Consider the following 26,594-nt stretch of genomic DNA (forward strand, 5'->3'; position numbering starts at 1 on the left):
GGCTCTAGAGCGCAGGCTCAGTAGTTGTGGCTCGCGGGCTCTAGAGCGCAGGCTCAGTAGTTGTGGCTCGCGGGCTCTAGAGCGCAGGCTCAGTAGTTGTGGCTCGCGGGCTCTAGAGCGCAGGCTCAGTAGTTGTGGCTCGCGGGCTCTAGAGCGCAGGCTCAGTAGTTGTGGCTCGCGGGCTCTAGAGCGCAGGCTCAGTAGTTGTGGCTCGCGGGCTCTAGAGCGCAGGCTCAGTAGTTGTGGCTCGCGGGCTCTAGAGCGCAGGCTCAGTAGTTGTGGCTCGCGGGCTCTAGAGCGCAGGCTCAGTAGTTGTGGCTCGCGGGCTCTAGAGCGCAGGCTCAGTAGTTGTGGCTCGCGGGCTCTAGAGCGCAGGCTCAGTAGTTGTGGCTCGTGGGCTCTAGAGCGCAGGCTCAGTAGTTGTGGCTCGCGGGCTCTAGAGCGCAGGCTCAGTAGTTGTGGCTCGCGGGCTCTAGAGCGCAGGCTCAGTAGTTGTGGCGCACGGGCTTAGTTGCTCCGCGGCATGCGGGGTCTTCCCGGACGAGGGCTCGAACCCGTGTGCCCTGCTTTGGCAGGCGGATTCTTAACCACTGAGCCACCAGGGAAGTCCCTGGATCCTAATGTTTAAATAATAGTCAGTCCTAGACTTGGTTAGTGTTACGGGCTGAATGTTTGTGTCCCCCCAAATTCTTATGTTGAAATCTTAAAATCTTAACCGCTAAGGGGCTGGTATTAGGAGGGTGGGGGTCTTTGGGAGGTTATTAGGTCATGGGGTAGAGCCCTCATGAATGAGATTATTGCCCTCGTAAAAGAGACTGTGGTCTGTTGTTTATAAGCCACGCAGTCTGTAGTATCTTGTTAGGGCAGGTCGAAGGGACTAAGGCAGCTAGTTTGCAAGATTTCAACCAAATGTTTGCTCAGTCCTCTGCCCACATCTAGAACTCTAATGTGTCCATTGTAATAAGCCATGCTGAAGATGGCATTCCTTAACCTTCACTCGTTCTGATAAACCGTCTTGACCATAAAGTTGGGGGGGAAAAGGTGACTTGTACAAGAGGAATCATTGGTCCAGAAGCGGTGAGTCAGGGGAAATAAAGAGTCACAGGTGATCTGGCCGTAAGCAATTGGAAAGTAAATTTGGATGAAAATAAAGCTAGTCATAATTGGTCTTTTCTTATTGAACGTGTAGGCTGTTCCATCTAATATCCTGTTTGTAGACATTTACTTTGTGGTAGGTAAATCCTAGAACCCATATCCCTGAGGGATGTAAGGCCAAAAATGAATTAAAAAGAGAAACTCGAAACACCGTATATGGAAAAAAATCACCATCTCATCAAAGCTGTTATTTGGACCCAATTGCTTTGGGTGAAATGACTTCAGTGAGACCCATGCGTCTGTGACAGACTGGTTTCCCCGAGGTCTGGCGCCCACGGGTCCCACGGTGCTGGTGTGTGTGTGTGGCTGTGAGGCCGCGGCTGGGCGCTGAGTCGGCGTGTGGCTGTGTGCCCGGCTGGCCCCCTTCACAGCGTGAGAGGTGATGTGGGTCCAGCAGTGGGATTCCTCCGATTTCCTCAGTAAGCAACGCGTTCATTCCGCCCGCACCTTTGCGGACGCAGACCTACCTTTGCGCAGGCCGATGACCTCAGGCCTGCGTGGTCCTGGGGCCTCTAGGGCAAGAGGGCGCGATCTCTTCCCCACACCCAGAGCTCTGGATCAAAAGCCTGGATCTGGAAAGACAAACAGCCCCTGGAAATGAGGATGACGCTGCCTCCCCGTGCCCCGCGTCCGGTTCTTTGTCGTCCGTCCCCAAGTCCCAGACCGAATCCCCCATGATCCCCACCTCCTCTCCGGCCCTGCCCCTCCCCCAGACCGCCACAGCCCACCCACCTGCTCGCACTCTTCCCGAGTGACCCTAGCGTTCCAGCCCATGGAACGGATGAACTGGAGACGCAGTTTGTGGAACAAGGGACGCTGGGAGCGGTTCTTTCCATAGAGGAACGAAAAGATGGCCTGTTTGGGGGCCTGGTTGTCCTCTTCCATGTCGTTGGCCACATAGCTGGGGAAAGACATCAGGTGGCTGTCATCAGCACAGGAAGGGCCTCCACTTGAGATCAGCTTCCCAGAAAAGAGGCGGGCTGAGCATCCTGACACGACCCACCCAGCCCTGCCCAGCGTCCCCGAGGGCCGCCCAGTCATCAAGGCGCCACTGCCAGGCAGGACCTTCGCAAGGGTGCCTCTCACACCTTGATGCCGGGGACAAAATCCAAACCCCCTGTTCCCTTCAACTTGTTGTATGCGCACACACCTCTCTCCCTATGTTGTAGGTGTATGTACAGTTCCTGAGGGCAGGAGCTGATCTGATCTATTTCTGCATTCATCCCTCTCCTACCAAAGGACACATTTAGGGCTTGGTTCATCTTGATGCATTAATTCAACAGCCTTTTGTGAATCTCTGCTCCCATCACCTCATATTCCCCAGCGTGTAGGGTGTACTTTATAAGGTTTCATTAGATGAATGAATGAATGAATGAATGAATGAATGAACATTTTATCTCGTAGCCAAATGCAATACTGATTACCTCGAAGACTCACAATAACAGACATTCGCAAAATGAAAAGAATTGTGCTGAGTGTTTTGGGAATGCATTGACATTTTGACAAGACCTGCCTTCCACATTGTGTCTAGTCTAATGGGACTGGGGAAGGGGAAGGGGGGAGATAAGAAATGACTGTAATGCAAAGCATCACATTCTAATACGATTTTAACTAAAGTGCCTCCGGGATGCAGAAGTTAGGGAGATCAGGCATCGTGAAGGTTTTGGTGTTTGAACCCACTTTAAGGATAGGGTCATTTTCTTCAGGTAAATGTGTGGGAAAGATCCCTGGACAGAAAAGCACAATAGAAACTTAGAGGGCAGGGTATGTGGAAGGAACAGTGACACAAAGGAATAAAGTGTCAGGACAGTGTGATGGAGACTGCAGAGAGAGTTGAATTCCAACCCAGAACTCTGGCCTTGATTTGGCACGTAATTAGCCAATGACATTGTGTGACGCGGTCAGACCTGGGTTTTGGAAGGACATTCAGGCAGATAGAGCCGACTGGCTTGGGAGACGTGGAAGAAACATCAGTGGGGAGCATTTTCTACCAGGTCCGCGCTATGTGATAAGGGCCCCGATTGTGGCATTTGTCGTGGGAACGCAGAAACGGAAGATAATCACACTTGGTGCTGATGTGGGAAGACCCGAGACCGGAGAATCAGAACCGGAAACGTCTCAAGTCTATTTACTTGTGGGCAGGATGGTGTCAGTTCTTTCTTCCTCTCCTCTTAGGAAGGTTTCGTGTTTTGCTTTGTTTCGTTCAGTGTTTTAATTGACATTAGGGCAGTTTGTTTTGACAATGAATGGTGTAAAAAACATAACTTCGTTTGAAAAAGAAACCACTCTACCGTAATCCTGTCATTTTCACAGCCAGAGTAAACGGTACAGAGGGGTTTAAAAAAATAGATGAAAGGTCAGAGCCCCAGGTCTCTCCCTGCGCCCTCCCAGGGTGTTGAATATTGATGGAGGGGACGGAGCAAGATACTCACAGAGCTATAAAGAAATGGATTCTCTGGAATTGCCAGGAGAAGAGCCCGGCCCGGCTGAAATAAGCTATCACCATCGACAGGAGATACTGATGGAAAGAGGGAAAAAAACGTAGGAGAAGCTTGCCAGAAAAGAGGCACATCTTCCACATCGTGGAAGAGGAAAAACAGTGGGATAAGGGAGCAGGGGACGAGGAATGGGTGGTGCCACTTGGAGAAGAGACCCCCGTGTTGGGTGAGCCTGATTATTTGGGGGAGGGTAGAGGACAGAAGGTCAGAGTTTGCGACGCTCCAAGGATGGGAGGCTGTGGGTTTGAGGGCGTGGACTTAGGGCCGCTGGCACTGGACGGTGTTTGATGAACCGGAGCCAAGGCGAGTCCCCAGGAGCTGAGAGGAGAGGGGACTTAGGCAGCAACCACCAAAGGGGCACACCTGGGGCTCAGATCCCAGAGGGGACCTCGAGGCCCCTGGAGGGAAGTGTTGACAAGGCATCAGGTTGGGAGGGGAGTGGAAACGTGGGTGTAGAAAGCACCCCGCGTGCCCACCCAGGACAGGCGCTGGAGCAGGAATCCATCTCAGTGGGGGACTTACCTTGTCAGATACTCGCAGGGTTTTGTCCCAGGCGAGGAATTTCCTAATGACGGGATCCTCTGTGAAAAGAGGGCAGATGTTTGCCAGTGGGAACAGGGCTGTCGTGGGAGCATTCCAGAGCCAAGAGGGAGAACCACGCCCCCCCCCTGGGGAAATGCCAAGATGTGGCCCAGGGTGAAGCTGATGGGAAGAGGGGAGGGAAGACCATTCACTGTGGGAGGAAAAGGGGTGACTCCCCTTCTAGGGGGGCCGAGTGACAGGGAGTGATGCCCCTTCATCATGCATTCACGTACCAGTGCAGAGGGCATGGAGTTACTCACAGCCAATTTCTCAATTGACAGTCACGTCAGGGGGCGAAGGTGGCTTGTGTTGCCCCCCACCCCCTCCCGCCGTCCCACGCCAGTAAGATTCAAAAGGCCAGTAAGAGCTAGAGTCTCAGGGGTACAGTTGAAACCAAGCGAACCTAATCCTGTATCATTTCTAAATCTAACCCAGTCTTGTATCATTTGTGAGTCTAACCTAATCCTGTATCATTTATGTGTCCCCTGTGTCCTTTATCCGTAGACAGTCCGCCAGGGACGGAGAGTGCACCAAGTAGCAGGGAATTCTTTTCCATTGGGAAAGTGTAGTCATTGGAAGTTTTTGTTTGTTTGTTTTTCAAGTATAGGATTGGAGGGTGCTGGGCGGTGGGTGGGTGGTGCTGGTCCTTACCGAGCATCCTGGTGAAGACCTCGTGGTGCTCAGGCAGCACTGAAGACACCCGCTGTCGCTTGAGCTTCATCTTGAGCCCACTCAGCGACTCCACGACCCAGGTGTCCTGGGCCTCAGTGGCCGGCTCGCCCTCCTCCTCCTCCTCTCTGAACGCCACTGACCTCTTCCTCTTAGAGCCAGGGCGCTGAGGCGGGGAGCTGCAGCCGGCCCAGGGGGCTGAGAAAAGACAAGAGACTACAATAGGACGTTCTCGTCTTGGGAATTCAGCCACTGGTGACCACCCAACCCCACCCCGACTCCGCCTCCCCCCCGAAACACCCCTACCCTTTTCAGTCGTATAGACCTCTGACCTTGCCCCAAGTCATCTTTCCATCTTTCTCTGTCCATATCTACCTATCCCTCCCCTGACTCATTTTGTCATTTTTCCGGCTTCCTGTCCTGAAAACTCTTTCTCATGGTAGATAATTTCTCCCACTAGGAAAAAAGAAGAAAAAGAACCCTCCCCTTGTTTCCTCTCTTCCCCTCTCTCATCCTTGGATCTCATCTCCTAACCCTCTTTCTTGCTTCCCAGGTTTTCCGTGTCCCCAGCTCCTGTCCTCTCCTCCCTCAATCCCTGGCTTTCCGAATGTCTCCCTTCTTTCATAGGCACCTGACGCAGGTGCTCCTTCCCGACCTCTGTACCCTCTCCTCCTTACTGGTCAAGCCTCTGAAGTTCCTTCTCGTGCCAGCTCCCTCACCTGACGGTCCTGGGCTTTCTTCGTTGACAGTCACCTCCAGGGGGTACCCTGAGGAGCTGGGCTGGGAGTCCTGGTCCTCAACCTGGGAACTCGGTTGACGATTGGCCATGATTTCTCCCAAACTCTTCCCTTCCTCGACGCCTAGACTCTGCTTTGTCCCAACTCTTCTTCTGGACTTGGGCAAAACACAAGTGGTCGTCCCTTCTCCGAGCTGCGGGGCAACTGGCAGTGGAGAAAAGCTCTGGCGAGATGCTATTGTCCACCTCTGCTGCCGAGCGCCACGGAGTCTGGTCCTTCCAATCAGGAAGGTCGGAAGCCTGTGACATCATCATGGGTCATTCCAACCTGGCAGCCAGTTTGAATGAAAACACAAGTAACTGTCAGACCTATGTGTGCGCTTGTCCCAGAGATCAGGGGTAAATGGTATCTCCTGCCACTGACCCAACCTCTGCCCGTCCTCCAAAACCCCCCTCAAGGTGTCCGGACCCCTCTTTACCGCTTCCCAGCAGGTGCGCTGTCCTCTCCCTGCTGGACTCTCCCCCTCGCTCGCATTCCTTTTCCACGGCCTGGTGGGAGAGTGGGGAGAGGGACAAGGAAACTTAGGGGAAGCAGCAACGGTTAAGCCTTATAAGAGTGAGATAGGTATGTAAAAAAAGATCCCAGGTGCACTGACTGACTGGATTGAAAAGTTACGTTAAAACACGCAGTTTGGCAGAGCGCTTCTGCTCAGTGTGTACTGACACTGTGTTCAGAATTCTGTACTGGGGGAGCACACGTCCGCCACCCTCAGGCACCTTTGAGTCCAAGAGCCATTTTGAGAAGCTAAAATCAGAGAGAAGTACAGGTGCTCACGCACCCTTCAAAGGGGGTCTACAAACAAACACAAAACAACAAAAAAGGGCACCTTTGGATTTCACAAAGTCCATGGATTGTCCAAAGCCTGCCCCTCGATTCCAATTAAGAAATTCTAGTCTACTTACCAAAATTTTTTTTTTTTTTAAACATCTTTATTGGAGTATAATTGCTTTACAATGGTGTGTTAGTTTCTGCTTTATAACAAAGTGAATCAGTTATACATATACATATGTTCCCATATCTCTTTCCTCTTGCATCTCCCTTCCTGCCACCCTCCCTATCCCGCCCCTCTAGGTGGTCACAAAGCACCGAGCTGATCTCCCTGTGCTATGCGGCTGCTTCCCACTAGCTATCTATTTTACATTTGGTAGTGTATATATGTCCATGCCACTCTCTCACCCTGTCACATCTCACCCCTCCCCCTCCCCATATCCTCAAGTCCATTCTCTAGTAGGTCTGTGTCTTTATTCCCGTCTTGCCACTAGGTTCTTCATGACCTTTTTTTTTTTCCCTTAGATTCCATATATATGTGTTAGCATACTGTATTTGCTTTTCTCTTTCTGACTTACTTCACTCTGTACGACAGACTCTAACTCCATCCACCTCACGACAAATACCTCCATTTCATTTCTTTTTATGGCTGAGTAATATTCCATTGTATATATGTGCCACATCTTCTTTATCCATTCATCCGATGATGGACACTTAGGTTGCTTCCATGTCCTGGCTATTGTAAATAGAGCTGCAATGAACATTTTGGTACATGACTCTTTTTGAATTATGGTTTTCTCAGGGTATATGCCCAGTAGTGGGATTGCTGGGTCGTATGGTAGTTCTATTTTTAGTTTTTTAAGGAACCTCCATACTGTTCTCCATAGTGGCTGTATCAATGTACGTTCCCAGCAACAGTGCAGGAGGAGGGTTCCCTTTTCTCCACACCCTCTCCAGCATTTATTGTGTGTAGATTTTTTGAGGATGGCCATTCTGAGTGGTGTGAGGTGATACCTCATTGTAGTTTTGATTTGCATTTCTCTAATGATTAGTGTTGTTGAGCATCCTTTTCACGTGTTTGTTGGCAATCTTATATCTTCTTTGGAGAAATGTCCATCGAGGTCTTGTGTCCATTTTTGGATTGAGTTGTTTGTTTTTTTGATATTGAGCTGCGTGAGCCGCTTGTATATTTTGGAGGTGAATCCTTTGTCAGTTGCTTCGTTTACAAATATTTTCTCCCACTCTGAGGGTTGTTTTTTTGTCTTGTTTATGGTTTCCTTTGCTGTGCAAAAGCTTTTAAGTTTCCTTAGGTCCCATTTGTTTATTTTTGTTTTTATTTCCATTTTTCTAAGAGATGGGTCAAAAAGGATCTTGCTGTGATTTATGTGATAGAGTGTTCTGCCTATGTTTTCCTCTAAGAGTTTTCTAGTGTCGGGCCTTACATTTAGGTCTTTAATCCATTTTGAGTTTATTTTTGTGTTATGGTGTTAGGTAGTGTTCTCATTTCATTCTTTGACAGGTAGCTGTCCAGTTTTCCTAGCCCCGCTTATTGAAGAGGCTGTCTTTTCTCCACTGTATATTCTTGCCTCCTTCATCAAAGATAAGGTGACCATATGTGCGTGGGTTTATCTCTGGGCTTCCTATCCTGTTCCATTGATGTATATTTCTCTTCCCTAAAGTATATTTCAATAAAGGTATGTACGTTGTTTTTTTAGACACAAGGCTATCGCACACTTAACAGACTACAGAATAGTGTAAACGTAAGTTTCTCATGCACGGGTACACCAAAAAATTCATGTGACTTGCGTTATGGCGGTATTCGCTTCATTGCAGTGTTCTGGAACTGAAGCTGCAATGTCTCTGAGCGGGGCCTGTATACCCAGAAGTGGGATTGCTGGATCATATGGAATTTTTATTTAAAAGATTTTGAGAAAACTCCATACTGTTTTCCACAGTGCCTGCACGATGTTACATTCCTGCCTACAATATGCAAGGGTTACGATTTCTCTACAACCTTGACAACTCTATGTTTAAAAAGAAAGAAAAAATTGTAGCCATTCCAGCAGATGTGAGGTAACATCTCATGATGATTTTGATTTGCATTTCCCGGATGATTAGTGACGTTGAGCACCTTTTCATGTACCTGGTGCTGTGTTAAGTATTCCTAACACACATACAGAGACACAAAGGGATAGAAGGAATCTTTTGGAAGTGATGAGTATATTACCGTGATGGTGGTGATGGTATCACAGGTGTGTGCATATGTCCAAACTCATCAAGTTATACAAATTAAACCTGGGCTGGATTTTGTATATCAGTTATACGTAAATAAAGCTGTAAAAGCCCAGCAACAAGTGGTGTGTTTCCTGAGCCGGTGAAGCCCAGGTACATCTTTTCTCCTCTCCCAGGGGTGAACCCACCCAAGCAGCCATTGAACTTGGCTCACTTTCCGTTTCTTTAGTTTCCCCTTCTATTACTTTTGTGTTTCTGCTTTGTTTTCAGATTACAGCTAAGTGCTTCCCTATTTGTAGCAGCAGTGATTCTGAGTTTGGCTCTGTCGTTTGAAGACTTTTGATGGTCTCTCCAAAGCGATTAAGTTTCTACAGAGCTAATCTCAGTTAGGTGAGAGGTGGCAGAGGATCTGGTTTGATAGTCTTTTCTTAGTCTTTTCTGTTCGTCTATTTGTCTACTTTGACAAGCTCAGATCAGATCAGTTAAGAATCTCTTGCCCAATGGGAGGAGAACGGCTCTTTAATCTCTAGACTGGTGAGTGTTTATTCCTGACCGATGTCTAAGACTTTAGAACTGAAGGTAAAAGTTCCATTTCTCTGTATGTCTGTGTGTCTGTAATTCAGAAAGGCCTTTACCTCTGACAGTGTGAGTATGTAATGTTTTTCTGCTTCTGGATCTATTAAAGTAGATTGTAGAGTCTCTTAAATTCAAGGGTTTCTGTCCTGATTGGCTTACAAAGATACAAATGTGCTTATAAAAATTATGTATCCCTAAAATTCTCAGAGAGAAAGGAATTTGAACTTCTGATACTTTAAATGTGCTAGAAAAGTATTCTTACGGAAATCAAGTCAGGGAATTCCCTGGCAGTGCAGTGGTTAGGACTCGGTGCTTTCACTGCCAGGGCCCGGGTTCAGTCCCTGGTCAGGGAACTAAGATCCAGCAAGCCTCTCGGTGCAGTCAAAAACACAAACAAACAAAAAAATCAACTCAGAAATTTAAAGACTTCAAGTTTACATAATTTAGGTAAATCTTTGGCAAATGAAGCTAGTTTAATAGTTTTGGTTTAATACAAAGTTACTCCTATCTTATTTATCAGTATTAGGCATACATTGAAAACAATTCTACTTGGGTGTGTTCTTCCTAAATTTATATAGGTGTACCCATCAAATAAGCTAACATTACTTCTACTTAATATTTAAGGTTATGAAAAATGTAAATTTGTGTTTAGCCACATTTAATGATTCTTCTGACAAACTTTATTTCAACAGTAACTATGTTTTGTACTGTGTCAGCTTGTCGATACATTCCAAGATCTTTAGTTTACGTAAACCCTTGAACTGATACTAAATTGTGTTACTGACTGGATAATCATTGGATACCGAGGTCATTTGTAAGCAAGACAGAAACCTGAAACGTTGATCACTAAGCATAATCTCAAGTTCTATGCTCTTGCTGCATATTTTTATTTGTTACCTAGAGGCTATATCTGTGGGTGTGTTAATGAATGTGTTTGTCTCTGGCACTTGGAGAAGTTGTGTAAGGGATGTTTGTGGCTTCGTAATGTTGTGTTACGTGTGTTCATGAGCTCTGCTAGCCTACAGTGCTGGTGTGTGATGGGCAGTTGTCAGTTATTCACTCCTAGTTTTCTTTGTGCAATGGAAGTAACTTTGGTTCAAAGTTGTTATGAATATAATATGAATGAGGCTTGAGCAATAGTAATGTTATCGGCTGGAACAGAACTCAGGTGCAGCTGCTCATCGCTCAGAAGTCAATGTTCCAGAGACAAGGGTTGGTGGAAGAAGAACGATGCTTTATTCAGGAAGCTGGCAACGTGGGAAGATGGTGGACTAGTGTCCCCCACAGCATCTCCCAGTTGCCAGTTAGAGGGAAAAGGGGTTTACAGGGAAAAGACGGGAAGTCTCTGGGCTGTGCAGGTGGGGGCTACATGCAGAGTAGCACAGTCAGCTCTGACCATCATCTTGACATTGGTCATGCAGTGGTGTGGTCAGTGTCATGTTGATTGTTTCCGGCACAGTTAATCTTCAAGTCCAGTGTTGGTTTGTTCCCATTTCCTTGAGGCCAGTTCCTGGAATTGTGTAAGCCATTGGTTCAGGTCTGCTCAAGATGGAGCAGCTTACGTCATAGCTCCAGTCTGGTCATCATACAGTTAGCTCTCTCCTCTTGTAGCGGTTTTAGTATCTGCCAAACAAGTTAGGAATGTGTCTCTGACACTGTTACTTATGTCCTTGGGGAGGACCTAAAGAGTCTGTGACTGCTGTTGTCCTAATCGTGAACTGCTTGAACCTGTTGTTTTGTGACTCAGGGGAGGCCTGGGAGACTGCAGCTGTTTTACAAGCAAGAGGCAGGGGACACGGAAGGGCCCTGCAGGGTCCTGCTTGGTTCCAGCAACCGAGAGGTACAACTTTGTATGCAAGATGATGAGATGTAGTTTTGTTTATTAACAGGAACAAAAATAGTTTGGTCCTAAAGTAAAATGACCGATTGTTCCAGCACCAGAAAGAGGATAGTGAAGGACACCACCTGAATGAATCTAGAAAGTTGTAGGAGATTGGTGGAAAGGGAATTGTATTGGTCTCAGCCGAAGGTGGCTCAGTTTTGATGTTTATTGCAGAGATTTTCAAAAAAGAGCTTATGGTTCTCTTAAGTATCAAATATTATATTGATGCAAAGCTGGAGTTTGGTTTTCTCTCTGTAAAAATGATATAATTTTTCGTGGAGTATTGGTCTCCTTAATAAGTGGTTGGAAAAGTTGTTCTCTAAATCTGCCTAAACAGCAGAGATTCTGTATCTCACAGGAAGAGCTTTCTGCCCCTAGTTGTGAATTCATCCGGCCGCCTTATTTTCTTGAAAATAAATGCACAGGGACTTCCCTGGTGGTGCAGCGGTTAAGAATCCGCCTGCCAGCGCAAGGCACACGGGTTCGAGCCCTGGTCCGGGAAGATCCCACATGCTTTTAGAAACTAGAACACGGAGAGAGTGAGGTCATATGAAATTTGAAACGCTCAATATTGTCATAGTTTTAAGCAGTTTGAGGATTGCTGGAAGAAATGATTTGTCATTCATTCAGGTAATACGCATTTGATGAATACTTGCAAAAAGTAAACAATAAAAAATCCTCTAGAGCCCGCGAGCCACAACTACTGGAACCCACGTGCCTAGAGCCCATGCTCCGCAACAAGAGAAGCCACCGCATTGAGCAGCCGACGCACCACAACGAAGAGAAGCCCCCGCTCACCGCAACTAGAGAGAGCCCACGTGCAACAGCGAAGACCCAACGCAGAGAAAAATAAATAAATAAATAAATAAATAAATAAATAAATAAATGTATTAAAAGAAAAAAAGAAAGAAAATAAATGCACAACAAAATTTCTGCGTTTCTGAGAAAGTTAAGCTTCCTTAAAAGTGTGTTCCTTTTGGTCTGGTTTTTTCTCTTTAAAGTGGACTGTCAGGAATTCCCTGGCATTTCAGGGGTTAGGACTGTGCGCGTCCACTGCTAGAGGCCTGTGTTTGATCCCTGGTCAGGGAACTAAGATCCCACAAGCTGCGTGGCGCGGTCGAAAAAACAGCAAAGACAAAATCATCATACTTTAGCCGTTAAACGAAGTCCAGGGCCTTTAGTTGCTCCTCAAGGGCTATGGGGTAATAGTATGAGGCACGTCCTTGGAGCTGTTTTGCAGAGACTGAAACCCCCAGCAGGTGGAAGAAGTTAACTGCATGCTGCCCACAAGCACGCAGACCCCAGACCCGTTGGAAGCAGAAGGCTGATGATGTTGAGTCCCCGCTACCTCACCACCGACCAATCAGAAGAATGTCCGTGAGCTGATCACGCACCCTGTAACCCTGTCTTCAACATGCAGCCCCTTTCTCTTTTCCCTATATAGTCCTCAAGCAAAACCTCAGGAGGGGAGAGTAGGTTCTTTGGGACGAGTCCACCTTCCCCCCTGGGCTGCCGGCTTCCTCAGTAAAGCCGTGTTTCCTTTTACCCAACACTTGTCTCTCAGTATTGGAGTCCTGAATGATGCAAGATCTGCCTCATCTTCTGCAGTTTTTCCTCCATGAAAAATAATTCAGGATTATTTTTCAGAGTTAAGAAATGTGGTTGGATAATCACAACGCCATTAAGCCACACCTCATCGGGCAGCAAACAGGCGAAGCACACTGGTAATGACCACACACATCATGACTGTGAGAAGACTTTCATCTTTATTATATTTCCCCAAAAGCTGCATTGCACGGTACTCTTTAATAATCTAAAATAACATACGAACTTGTTGAGACAAGTTAAAAACTTACGACTGAATTCCCACAATTCAGTAATGAGAACTAACAATGTACAAATTTATGCTTACAAGAATTGGGAGGAAATACCCACCTAGCTATAAGTAGAATGGAAATATTATGTAATAGATAAAATGTGTATTATGTAATAGATAAAACCAAAAATCTCTCTTGAAAATGTGAATAAAATTGTATATAGGTGTAAATATACAACAGCTGTAATACTCATCACAAAACTTGGTGGGAATAAGATGTTTCACAATGAAGACTATTTCAAAACTATTTAAAATACATCTATAAATATAAAATATAAAAATACAATAATTTTATAGGTGACATTTTCAAAATAAGCCAGTGAAAGTTAAGTCATCAGTCATGACCGTGTGGCTCTAATTATATATTTTAAAGTTATTCCCTCCTGTTCTGAGCCCCCTACACGCCACCTTCAAATGCTTCTAGACTGGGGCAAAGAAGTGTGTAAAAAATGGGACCTCCAGTGTTCATCCCAGGGGAGATTTGAATGAAATGATCTGAAAATTGGGGTGGTGCCTTCCAAAGGGATGGAACGTGACAGAACCCTGATTTCTTATTGTCCTGCCACAGACTCCTAGAAGCATGCCCCGCTCCCAGGAGTGTGACACGAAAACTCTCTTGAGCTCATTCTGGAAGACGCTGGGTTCTTCCCGATCATCTGCACAAGAGGCTTCTCCCTCCCTTCCTCACGGCTGTCGTCAGCGTGTGGATTGACCTCCTGTGCAACATCCTCATCTCTCCTGGGCTCTGTGATCTGGAAGTAAGAGAAGGAGCAAGGACGTCAGATTTCAAAGTGGCAACTGTCCAGATACAAAGGTTTTCACATTCTTAGTTCTCACCAGAATTGAGACTCATTTATGATTGCAGTTTTATCTGAAATTCTCCATTCGGAGCCCCAATCCTGAACCATTCATTGTTTTCAAGTGCGATTCTTGGAGTTTGGTGAGCCTGACTGCAAAAACTACTGAATACACCTAAGGCCAGGCCCAGTCATCTGCTTTATAGCCAAGACTCCAGGTGATTCTGCTCAGGGAGCTGGCATTTGGAGAATGCTGCTTTAGTCTTAACTCACCTTGGTCCTTTGGCACCACTTAAATTCTGAACTTGGAACCACACTACAGACATCACTGACCGGTCAGCATCGTGGACCAGGAGACCTGCTGCCTGTTCCCTAATGCTAATCCTGGATCCTAATGTCTAGTTTATTATTAATTTTTAATTGACTTATTTTCTTTATTTTATTTTTGGCTGCATTGGGTCTTTGTTGCTGCGCATGGGCTTTCTCTAGTTGTGGTGAGCGAGGACCACTCTCTGTTGCTTCTCATGACGCTTCTCTTGTGGCGGAGCACGGGCTCTAGGCGCGCACAGGCTCAGTAGTTGTGGCTTGCGGGCTCTAGAGTACAGGCTCAGTAGTTGTGGCTCGTGGGCTCTAGAGCGCAGGCTCAGTAGTTGTGGCTCGTGGGCTCTAGAGCACAGGCTCAGTAGTTGTGGCTCGTGGGCTCTAGAGCGCAGGCTCAGTAGTTGTGGCTCGCGGGCTCTAGAGCGCAGGCTCAGTAGTTGTGGCTCGCGGGCTCTAGAGCGCAGGCTCAGTAGTTGTGGCTCGCGGGCTCTAGAGCGCAGGCTCAGTAGTTGTGGCGCACGGGCTTAGTTGCTCCGCGGCATGCGGGGTCTTCCCGGACGAGGGCTCGAACCCGTGTGCCCTGCTTTGGCAGGCGGATTCTTAACCACTGAGCCACCAGGGAAGTCCCTGGATCCTAATGTTTAAATAATAGTCAGTCCTAGACTTGGTTAGTGTTATGGGCTGAATGTTTGTGTCCCCCCAAATTCTTATGTTGAAATCTTAAAATCTTAACCGCTAAGGGGCTGGTATTAGGAGGGTGGGGGTCTTTGGGAGGTTATTAGGTCATGGGGTAGAGCCCTCATGAATGAGATTATTGCCCTCGTAAAAGAGACTGTGGTCTGTTGTTTATAAGCCACGCAGTCTGTAGTATCTTGTTAGGGCAGGTCGAAGGGACTAAGGCAGCTAGTTTGCAAGATTTCAACCAAATGTTTGCTCAGTCCTCTGCCCACATCTAGAACTCTAATGTGTCCATTGTAATAAGCCATGCTGAAGATGGCATTCCTTAACCTTCACTCGTTCTGATAAACCGTCTTGACCATAAAGTTGGGGGGGAAAAGGTGACTTGTACAAGAGGAATCATTGGTCCAGAAGCGGTGAGTCAGGGGAAATAAAGAGTCACAGGTGATCTGGCCGTAAGCAATTGGAAAGTAAATTTGGATGAAAATAAAGCTAGTCATAATTGGTCTTTTCTTATTGAACGTGTAGGCTGTTCCATCTAATATCCTGTTTGTAGACATTTACTTTGTGGTAGGTAAATCCTAGAACCCATATCCCTGAGGGATGTAAGGCCAAAAATGAATTAAAAAGAGAAACTCGAAACACCGTATATGGAAAAAAATCACCATCTCATCAAAGCTGTTATTTGGACCCAATTGCTTTGGGTGAAATGACTTCAGTGAGACCCATGCGTCTGTGACAGACTGGTTTCCCCGAGGTCTGGCGCCCACGGGTCCCACGGTGCTGGTGTGTGTGTGTGGCTGTGAGGCCGCGGCTGGGCGCTGAGTCGGCGTGTGGCTGTGTGCCCGGCTGGCCCCCTTCACAGCGTGAGAGGTGATGTGGGTCCAGCAGTGGGATTCCTCCGATTTCCTCAGTAAGCAACGCGTTCATTCCGCCCGCACCTTTGCGGACGCAGACCTACCTTTGCGCAGGCCGATGACCTCAGGCCTGCGTGGTCCTGGGGCCTCTAGGGCAAGAGGGCGCGATCTCTTCCCCACACCCAGAGCTCTGGATCAAAAGCCTGGATCTGGAAAGACAAACAGCCCCTGGAAATGAGGATGACGCTGCCTCCCCGTGCCCCGCGTCCGGTTCTTTGTCGTCCGTCCCCAAGTCCCAGACCGAATCCCCCATGATCCCCACCTCCTCTCCGGCCCTGCCCCTCCCCCAGACCGCCACAGCCCACCCACCTGCTCGCACTCTTCCCGAGTGACCCTAGCGTTCCAGCCCATGGAACGGATGAACTGGAGACGCAGTTTGTGGAACAAGGGACGCTGGGAGCGGTTCTTTCCATAGAGGAACGAAAAGATGGCCTGTTTGGGGGCCTGGTTGTCCTCTTCCATGTCGTTGGCCACATAGCTGGGGAAAGACATCAGGTGGCTGTCATCAGCACAGGAAGGGCCTCCCCTTGAGATCAGCTTCCCAGAAAAGAGGCGGGCTGAGCATCCTGACACGACCCACCCAGCCCTGCCCAGCGTCCCCGAGGGCCGCCCAGTCATCAAGGCGCCACTGGCCAGGCAGGACCTTCGCAAGGGTGCCTCTCACACCTTGATGCCGGGGACAAAATCCAAACCCCCTGTTCCCTTCAACTTGTTGTATGCGCACACACCTCTCTCCCTATGTTGTAGGTGTATGTACAGTTCCTGAGGGCAGGAGCTGATCTGATCTATTTCTGCATTCATCCCTCTCCTACCAAAGGACACATTTAGGGCTTGGTTCATCTTGATGCATTAATTCAACAGCCTTTTGTGAATCTCTGCTCCCATCACCTCATATTCCCCAGCGTGTAGGGTGTACTTTATAAGGTTTCATTAGATGAATGAATGAATGAATGAATGAATGAATGAACATTTTATCTCGTAGCCAAATGCAATACTGATTACCTCGAAGACTCACAATAACAGACATTCGCAAAATGAAAAGAATTGTGCTGAGTGTTTTGGGAATGCATTGACATTTTGACAAGACCTGCCTTCCACATTGTGTCTAGTCTAATGGGACTGGGGAAGGGGAAGGGGGGAGATAAGAAATGACTGTAATGCAAAGCATCACATTCTAATACGATTTTAACTAAAGTGCCTCCGGGATGCAGAAGTTAGGGAGATCAGGCATCGTGAAGGTTTTGGTGTTTGAACCCACTTTAAGGATAGGGTCATTTTCTTCAGGTAAATGTGTGGGAAAGATCCCTGGACAGAAAAGCACAATAGAAACTTAGAGGGCAGGGTATGTGGAAGGAACAGTGACACAAAGGAATAAAGTGTCAGGACAGTGTGATGGAGACTGCAGAGAGAGTTGAATTCCAACCCAGAACTCTGGCCTTGATTTGGCACGTAATTAGCCAATGACATTGTGTGACGCGGTCAGACCTGGGTTTTGGAAGGACATTCAGGCAGATAGAGCCGACTGGCTTGGGAGACGTGGAAGAAACATCAGTGGGGAGCATTTTCTACCAGGTCCGCGCTATGTGATAAGGGCCCCGATTGTGGCATTTGTCGTGGGAACGCAGAAACGGAAGATAATCACACTTGGTGCTGATGTGGGAAGACCCGAGACCGGAGAATCAGAACCGGAAACGTCTCAAGTCTATTTACTTGTGGGCAGGATGGTGTCAGTTCTTTCTTCCTCTCCTCTTAGGAAGGTTTCGTGTTTTGCTTTGTTTCGTTCAGTGTTTTAATTGACATTAGGGCAGTTTGTTTTGACAATGAATGGTGTAAAAAACATAACTTCGTTTGAAAAAGAAACCACTCTACCGTAATCCTGTCATTTTCACAGCCAGAGTAAACGGTACAGAGGGGTTTAAAAAAATAGATGAAAGGTCAGAGCCCCAGGTCTCTCCCTGCGCCCTCCCAGGGTGTTGAATATTGATGGAGGGGACGGAGCAAGATACTCACAGAGCTATAAAGAAATGGATTCTCTGGAATTGCCAGGAGAAGAGCCCGGCCCGGCTGAAATAAGCTATCACCATCGACAGGAGATACTGATGGAAAGAGGGAAAAAAACGTAGGAGAAGCTTGCCAGAAAAGAGGCACATCTTCCACATCGTGGAAGAGGAAAAACAGTGGGATAAGGGAGCAGGGGACGAGGAATGGGTGGTGCCACTTGGAGAAGAGACCCCCGTGTTGGGTGAGCCTGATTATTTGGGGGAGGGTAGAGGACAGAAGGTCAGAGTTTGCGACGCTCCAAGGATGGGAGGCTGTGGGTTTGAGGGCGTGGACTTAGGGCCGCTGGCACTGGACGGTGTTTGATGAACCGGAGCCAAGGCGAGTCCCCAGGAGCTGAGAGGAGAGGGGACTTAGGCAGCAACCACCAAAGGGGCACACCTGGGGCTCAGATCCCAGAGGGGACCTCGAGGCCCCTGGAGGGAAGTGTTGACAAGGCATCAGGTTGGGAGGGGAGTGGAAACGTGGGTGTAGAAAGCACCCCGCGTGCCCACCCAGGACAGGCGCTGGAGCAGGAATCCATCTCAGTGGGGGACTTACCTTGTCAGATACTTGCAGGGTTTTGTCCCAGGCGAGGAATTTCCTAATGACGGGATCCTCTGTGAAAAGAGGGCAGATGTTTGCCAGTGGGAACAGGGCTGTCGTGGGAGCATTCCAGAGCCAAGAGGGAGAACCACGCCCCCCCCCTGGGGAAATGCCAAGATGTGGCCCAGGGTGAAGCTGATGGGAAGAGGGGAGGGAAGACCATTCACTGTGGGAGGAAAAGGGGTGACTCCCCTTCTAGGGGGGCCGAGTGACAGGGAGTGATGCCCCTTCATCATGCATTCACGTACCAGTGCAGAGGGCATGGAGTTACTCACAGCCAATTTCTCAATTGACAGTCACGTCAGGGGGCGAAGGTGGCTTGTGTTGCCCCCCACCCCCTCCCGCCGTCCCACGCCAGTAAGATTCAAAAGGCCAGTAAGAGCTAGAGTCTCAGGGGTACAGTTGAAACCAAGCGAACCTAATCCTGTATCATTTCTAAATCTAACCCAGTCTTGTATCATTTGTGAGTCTAACCTAATCCTGTATCATTTATGTGTCCCCTGTGTCCTTTATCCGTAGACAGTCCGCCAGGGACGGAGAGTGCACCAAGTAGCAGGGAATTCTTTTCCATTGGGAAAGTGTAGTCATTGGAAGTTTTTGTTTGTTTGTTTTTCAAGTATAGGATTGGAGGGTGCTGGGCGGTGGGTGGGTGGTGCTGGTCCTTACCGAGCATCCTGGTGAAGACCTCGTGGTGCTCAGGCAGCACTGAAGACACCCGCTGTCGCTTGAGCTTCATCTTGAGCCCACTCAGCGACTCCACGACCCAGGTGTCCTGGGCCTCAGTGGCCGGCTCGCCCTCCTCCTCCTCCTCTCTGAACGCCACTGACCTCTTCCTCTTAGAGCCAGGGCGCTGAGGCGGGGAGCTGCAGCCGGCCCAGGGGGCTGAGAAAAGACAAGAGACTACAATAGGACGTTCTCGTCTTGGGAATTCAGCCACTGGTGACCACCCAACCCCACCCCGACTCCGCCTCCCCCCCGAAACACCCCTACCCTTTTCAGTCGTATAGACCTCTGACCTTGCCCCAAGTCATCTTTCCATCTTTCTCTGTCCATATCTACCTATCCCTCCCCTGACTCATTTTGTCATTTTTCCGGCTTCCTGTCCTGAAAACTCTTTCTCATGGTAGATAATTTCTCCCACTAGGAAAAAAGAAGAAAAAGAACCCTCCCCTTGTTTCCTCTCTTCCCCTCTCTCATCCTTGGATCTCATCTCCTAACCCTCTTTCTTGCTTCCCAGGTTTTCCGTGTCCCCAGCTCCTGTCCTCTCCTCCCTCAATCCCTGGCTTTCCGAATGTCTCCCTTCTTTCATAGGCACCTGACGCAGGTGCTCCTTCCCGACCTCTGTACCCTCTCCTCCTTACTGGTCAAGCCTCTGAAGTTCCTTCTCGTGCCAGCTCCCTCACCTGACGGTCCTGGGCTTTCTTCGTTGACAGTCACCTCCAGGGGGTACCCTGAGGAGCTGGGCTGGGAGTCCTGGTCCTCAACCTGGGAACTCGGTTGACGATTGGCCATGATTTCTCCCAAACTCTTCCCTTCCTCGACGCCTAGACTCTGCTTTGTCCCAACTCTTCTTCTGGACTTGGGCAAAACACAAGTGGTCGTCCCTTCTCCGAGCTGCGGGGCAACTGGCAGTGGAGAAAAGCTCTGGCGAGATGCTATTGTCCACCTCTGCTGCCGAGCGCCACGGAGTCTGGTCCTTCCAATCAGGAAGGTCGGAAGCCTGTGACATCATCATGGGTCATTCCAACCTGGCAGCCAGTTTGAATGAAAACACAAGTAACTGTCAGACCTATGTGTGCGCTTGTCCCAGAGATCAGGGGTAAATGGTATCTCCTGCCACTGACCCAACCTCTGCCCGTCCTCCAAAACCCCCCTCAAGGTGTCCGGACCCCTCTTTACCGCTTCCCAGCAGGTGCGCTGTCCTCTCCCTGCTGGACTCTCCCCCTCGCTCGCATTCCTTTTCCACGGCCTGGTGGGAGAGTGGGGAGAGGGACAAGGAAACTTAGGGGAAGCAGCAACGGTTAAGCCTTATAAGAGTGAGATAGGTATGTAAAAAAAGATCCCAGGTGCACTGACTGACTGGATTGAAAAGTTACGTTAAAACACGCAGTTTGGCAGAGCGCTTCTGCTCAGTGTGTACTGACACTGTGTTCAGAATTCTGTACTGGGGGAGCACACGTCCGCCACCCTCAGGCACCTTTGAGTCCAAGAGCCATTTTGAGAAGCTAAAATCAGAGAGAAGTACAGGTGCTCACGCACCCTTCAAAGGGGGTCTACAAACAAACACAAAACAACAAAAAAGGGCACCTTTGGATTTCACAAAGTCCATGGATTGTCCAAAGCCTGCCCCTCGATTCCAATTAAGAAATTCTAGTCTACTTACCAAAATTTTTTTTTTTTTTAAACATCTTTATTGGAGTATAATTGCTTTACAATGGTGTGTTAGTTTCTGCTTTATAACAAAGTGAATCAGTTATACATATACATATGTTCCCATATCTCTTTCCTCTTGCATCTCCCTTCCTGCCACCCTCCCTATCCCGCCCCTCTAGGTGGTCACAAAGCACCGAGCTGATCTCCCTGTGCTATGCGGCTGCTTCCCACTAGCTATCTATTTTACATTTGGTAGTGTATATATGTCCATGCCACTCTCTCACCCTGTCACATCTCACCCCTCCCCCTCCCCATATCCTCAAGTCCATTCTCTAGTAGGTCTGTGTCTTTATTCCCGTCTTGCCACTAGGTTCTTCATGACCTTTTTTTTTTTCCCTTAGATTCCATATATATGTGTTAGCATACTGTATTTGCTTTTCTCTTTCTGACTTACTTCACTCTGTACGACAGACTCTAACTCCATCCACCTCACGACAAATACCTCCATTTCATTTCTTTTTATGGCTGAGTAATATTCCATTGTATATATGTGCCACATCTTCTTTATCCATTCATCCGATGATGGACACTTAGGTTGCTTCCATGTCCTGGCTATTGTAAATAGAGCTGCAATGAACATTTTGGTACATGACTCTTTTTGAATTATGGTTTTCTCAGGGTATATGCCCAGTAGTGGGATTGCTGGGTCGTATGGTAGTTCTATTTTTAGTTTTTTAAGGAACCTCCATACTGTTCTCCATAGTGGCTGTATCAATGTACGTTCCCAGCAACAGTGCAGGAGGAGGGTTCCCTTTTCTCCACACCCTCTCCAGCATTTATTGTGTGTAGATTTTTTGAGGATGGCCATTCTGAGTGGTGTGAGGTGATACCTCATTGTAGTTTTGATTTGCATTTCTCTAATGATTAGTGTTGTTGAGCATCCTTTTCACGTGTTTGTTGGCAATCTTATATCTTCTTTGGAGAAATGTCCATCGAGGTCTTGTGTCCATTTTTGGATTGAGTTGTTTGTTTTTTTGATATTGAGCTGCGTGAGCCGCTTGTATATTTTGGAGGTGAATCCTTTGTCAGTTGCTTCGTTTACAAATATTTTCTCCCACTCTGAGGGTTGTTTTTTTGTCTTGTTTATGGTTTCCTTTGCTGTGCAAAAGCTTTTAAGTTTCCTTAGGTCCCATTTGTTTATTTTTGTTTTTATTTCCATTTTTCTAAGAGATGGGTCAAAAAGGATCTTGCTGTGATTTATGTGATAGAGTGTTCTGCCTATGTTTTCCTCTAAGAGTTTTCTAGTGTCGGGCCTTACATTTAGGTCTTTAATCCATTTTGAGTTTATTTTTGTGTTATGGTGTTAGGTAGTGTTCTCATTTCATTCTTTGACAGGTAGCTGTCCAGTTTTCCTAGCCCCGCTTATTGAAGAGGCTGTCTTTTCTCCACTGTATATTCTTGCCTCCTTCATCAAAGATAAGGTGACCATATGTGCGTGGGTTTATCTCTGGGCTTCCTATCCTGTTCCATTGATGTATATTTCTCTTCCCTAAAGTATATTTCAATAAAGGTATGTACGTTGTTTTTTTAGACACAAGGCTATCGCACACTTAACAGACTACAGAATAGTGTAAACGTAAGTTTCTCATGCACGGGTACACCAAAAAATTCATGTGACTTGCGTTATGGCGGTATTCGCTTCATTGCAGTGTTCTGGAACTGAAGCTGCAATGTCTCTGAGCGGGGCCTGTATACCCAGAAGTGGGATTGCTGGATCATATGGAATTTTTATTTAAAAGATTTTGAGAAAACTCCATACTGTTTTCCACAGTGCCTGCACGATGTTACATTCCTGCCTACAATATGCAAGGGTTACGATTTCTCTACAACCTTGACAACTCTATGTTTAAAAAGAAAGAAAAAATTGTAGCCATTCCAGCAGATGTGAGGTAATATCTCATGATGATTTTGATTTGCATTTCCCGGATGATTAGTGACGTTGAGCACCTTTTCATGTACCTGGTGCTGTGTTAAGTATTCCTAACACACATACAGAGACACAAAGGGATAGAAGGAATCTTTTGGAAGTGATGAGTATATTACCGTGATGGTGGTGATGGTATCACAGGTGTGTGCATATGTCCAAACTCATCAAGTTATACAAATTAAACCTGGGCTGGATTTTGTATATCAGTTATACGTAAATAAAGCTGTAAAAGCCCAGCAACAAGTGGTGTGTTTCCTGAGCCGGTGAAGCCCAGGTACATCTTTTCTCCTCTCCCAGGGGTGAACCCACCCAAGCAGCCATTGAACTTGGCTCACTTTCCGTTTCTTTAGTTTCCCCTTCTATTACTTTTGTGTTTCTGCTTTGTTTTCAGATTACAGCTAAGTGCTTCCCTATTTGTAGCAGCAGTGATTCTGAGTTTGGCTCTGTCGTTTGAAGACTTTTGATGGTCTCTCCAAAGCGATTAAGTTTCTACAGAGCTAATCTCAGTTAGGTGAGAGGTGGCAGAGGATCTGGTTTGATAGTCTTTTCTTAGTCTTTTCTGTTCGTCTATTTGTCTACTTTGACAAGCTCAGATCAGATCAGTTAAGAATCTCTTGCCCAATGGGAGGAGAACGGCTCTTTAATCTCTAGACTGGTGAGTGTTTATTCCTGACCGATGTCTAAGACTTTAGAACTGAAGGTAAAAGTTCCATTTCTCTGTATGTCTGTGTGTCTGTAATTCAGAAAGGCCTTTACCTCTGACAGTGTGAGTATGTAATGTTTTTCTGCTTCTGGATCTATTAAAGTAGATTGTAGAGTCTCTTAAATTCAAGGGTTTCTGTCCTGATTGGCTTACAAAGATACAAATGTGCTTATAAAAATTATGTATCCCTAAAATTCTCAGAGAGAAAGGAATTTGAACTTCTGATACTTTAAATGTGCTAGAAAAGTATTCTTACGGAAATCAAGTCAGGGAATTCCCTGGCAGTGCAGTGGTTAGGACTCGGTGCTTTCACTGCCAGGGCCCGGGTTCAGTCCCTGGTCAGGGAACTAAGATCCAGCAAGCCTCTCGGTGCAGTCAAAAACACAAACAAACAAAAAAATCAACTCAGAAATTTAAAGACTTCAAGTTTACATAATTTAGGTAAATCTTTGGCAAATGAAGCTAGTTTAATAGTTTTGGTTTAATACAAAGTTACTCCTATCTTATTTATCAGTATTAGGCATACATTGAAAACAATTCTACTTGGGTGTGTTCTTCCTAAATTTATATAGGTGTACCCATCAAATAAGCTAACATTACTTCTACTTAATATTTAAGGTTATGAAAAATGTAAATTTGTGTTTAGCCACATTTAATGATTCTTCTGACAAACTTTATTTCAACAGTAACTATGTTTTGTACTGTGTCAGCTTGTCGATACATTCCAAGATCTTTAGTTTACGTAAACCCTTGAACTGATACTAAATTGTGTTACTGACTGGATAATCATTGGATACCGAGGTCATTTGTAAGCAAGACAGAAACCTGAAACGTTGATCACTAAGCATAATCTCAAGTTCTATGCTCTTGCTGCATATTTTTATTTGTTACCTAGAGGCTATATCTGTGGGTGTGTTAATGAATGTGTTTGTCTCTGGCACTTGGAGAAGTTGTGTAAGGGATGTTTGTGGCTTCGTAATGTTGTGTTACGTGTGTTCATGAGCTCTGCTAGCCTACAGTGCTGGTGTGTGATGGGCAGTTGTCAGTTATTCACTCCTAGTTTTCTTTGTGCAATGGAAGTAACTTTGGTTCAAAGTTGTTATGAATATAATATGAATGAGGCTTGAGCAATAGTAATGTTATCGGCTGGAACAGAACTCAGGTGCAGCTGCTCATCGCTCAGAAGTCAATGTTCCAGAGACAAGGGTTGGTGGAAGAAGAACGATGCTTTATTCAGGAAGCTGGCAACGTGGGAAGATGGTGGACTAGTGTCCCCCACAGCATCTCCCAGTTGCCAGTTAGAGGGAAAAGGGGTTTACAGGGAAAAGACGGGAAGTCTCTGGGCTGTGCAGGTGGGGGCTACATGCAGAGTAGCACAGTCAGCTCTGACCATCATCTTGACATTGGTCATGCAGTGGTGTGGTCAGTGTCATGTTGATTGTTTCCGGCACAGTTAATCTTCAAGTCCAGTGTTGGTTTGTTCCCATTTCCTTGAGGCCAGTTCCTGGAATTGTGTAAGCCATTGGTTCAGGTCTGCTCAAGATGGAGCAGCTTACGTCATAGCTCCAGTCTGGTCATCATACAGTTAGCTCTCTCCTCTTGTAGCGGTTTTAGTATCTGCCAAACAAGTTAGGAATGTGTCTCTGACACTGTTACTTATGTCCTTGGGGAGGACCTAAAGAGTCTGTGACTGCTGTTGTCCTAATCGTGAACTGCTTGAACCTGTTGTTTTGTGACTCAGGGGAGGCCTGGGAGACTGCAGCTGTTTTACAAGCAAGAGGCAGGGGACACGGAAGGGCCCTGCAGGGTCCTGCTTGGTTCCAGCAACCGAGAGGTACAACTTTGTATGCAAGATGATGAGATGTAGTTTTGTTTATTAACAGGAACAAAAATAGTTTGGTCCTAAAGTAAAATGACCGATTGTTCCAGCACCAGAAAGAGGATAGTGAAGGACACCACCTGAATGAATCTAGAAAGTTGTAGGAGATTGGTGGAAAGGGAATTGTATTGGTCTCAGCCGAAGGTGGCTCAGTTTTGATGTTTATTGCAGAGATTTTCAAAAAAGAGCTTATGGTTCTCTTAAGTATCAAATATTATATTGATGCAAAGCTGGAGTTTGGTTTTCTCTCTGTAAAAATGATATAATTTTTCGTGGAGTATTGGTCTCCTTAATAAGTGGTTGGAAAAGTTGTTCTCTAAATCTGCCTAAACAGCAGAGATTCTGTATCTCACAGGAAGAGCTTTCTGCCCCTAGTTGTGAATTCATCCGGCCGCCTTATTTTCTTGAAAATAAATGCACAGGGACTTCCCTGGTGGTGCAGCGGTTAAGAATCCGCCTGCCAGCACAAGGCACACGGGTTCGAGCCCTGGTCCGGGAAGATCCCACATGCTTTTAGAAACTAGAACACGGAGAGAGTGAGGTCATATGAAATTTGAAACGCTAAATATTGTCATAGTTTTAAGCAGTTTGAGGATTGCTGGAAGAAATGATTTGTCATTCATTCAAGTAATACGCATTTGATGAATACTTGCAAAAAGTAAACAATAAAAAATCCTCTAGAGCCCGCGAGCCACAACTACTGGAACCCACGTGCCTAGAGCCCATGCTCCGCAACAAGAGAAGCCACCGCATTGAGCAGCCGACGCACCACAACGAAGAGAAGCCCCCGCTCACCGCAACTAGAGAGAGCCCACGTGCAACAGCGAAGACCCAACGCAGAGAAAAATAAATAAATAAATAAATAAATAAATAAATGTATTAAAAGAAAAAAAGAAAGAAAATAAATGCACAACAAAATTTCTGCGTTTCTGAGAAAGTTAAGCTTCCTTAAAAGTGTGTTCCTTTTGGTCTGGTTTTTTCTCTTTAAAGTGGACTGTCAGGAATTCCCTGGCATTTCAGGGGTTAGGACTGTGCGCGTCCACTGCTAGAGGCCTGTGTTTGATCCCTGGTCAGGGAACTAAGATCCCACAAGCTGCGTGGCGCGGTCGAAAAAACAGCAAAGACAAAATCATCATACTTTAGCCGTTAAACGAAGTCCAGGGCCTTTAGTTGCTCCTCAAGGGCTATGGGGTAATAGTATGAGGCACGTCCTTGGAGCTGTTTTGCAGAGACTGAAACCCCCAGCAGGTGGAAGAAGTTA

The 26,594-nt window shown here is 46.8% G+C and overlaps 3 protein-coding genes across 2 annotated transcripts; 1 reads left to right on the forward strand and 2 right to left on the reverse strand.

Moving 5' to 3' along the window:
- LOC309614468 (uncharacterized protein) overlaps positions 1-26,594 on the forward strand; it is a 123,213-nt gene that overhangs the window by 7,200 nt on the left and 89,419 nt on the right.
- Positions 391-8,418, reverse strand: LOC309614245 (speedy protein E4-like). The gene is made up of 6 exons (XM_082362328.1): positions 5,534-8,418; positions 4,887-5,102; positions 4,176-4,234; positions 3,588-3,673; positions 1,888-2,056; positions 391-1,727 (listed from the first exon to the last, which is right to left on the reverse strand). The coding sequence occupies exons 1-6, from the start codon at positions 5,730-5,732 to the stop codon at positions 1,668-1,670; spliced, it is 789 nt and encodes a 262-aa protein (XP_082218454.1). The 5' UTR covers positions 5,733-8,418; the 3' UTR covers positions 391-1,667.
- LOC309614472 (speedy protein E4A-like) lies at positions 12,134-23,262 on the reverse strand. The gene is made up of 3 exons (XM_082362869.1): positions 17,759-23,262; positions 16,058-16,226; positions 12,134-15,897 (listed from the first exon to the last, which is right to left on the reverse strand). The coding sequence occupies exons 1-3, from the start codon at positions 17,905-17,907 to the stop codon at positions 15,838-15,840; spliced, it is 378 nt and encodes a 125-aa protein (XP_082218995.1). The 5' UTR covers positions 17,908-23,262; the 3' UTR covers positions 12,134-15,837.

The sequence above is a fragment of the Balaenoptera borealis genome (assembly GCF_965194805.1).
Source record: "Balaenoptera borealis genome assembly, chromosome: 16".
Classification (NCBI taxonomy): Eukaryota; Metazoa; Chordata; class Mammalia; order Artiodactyla; family Balaenopteridae; genus Balaenoptera; species Balaenoptera borealis.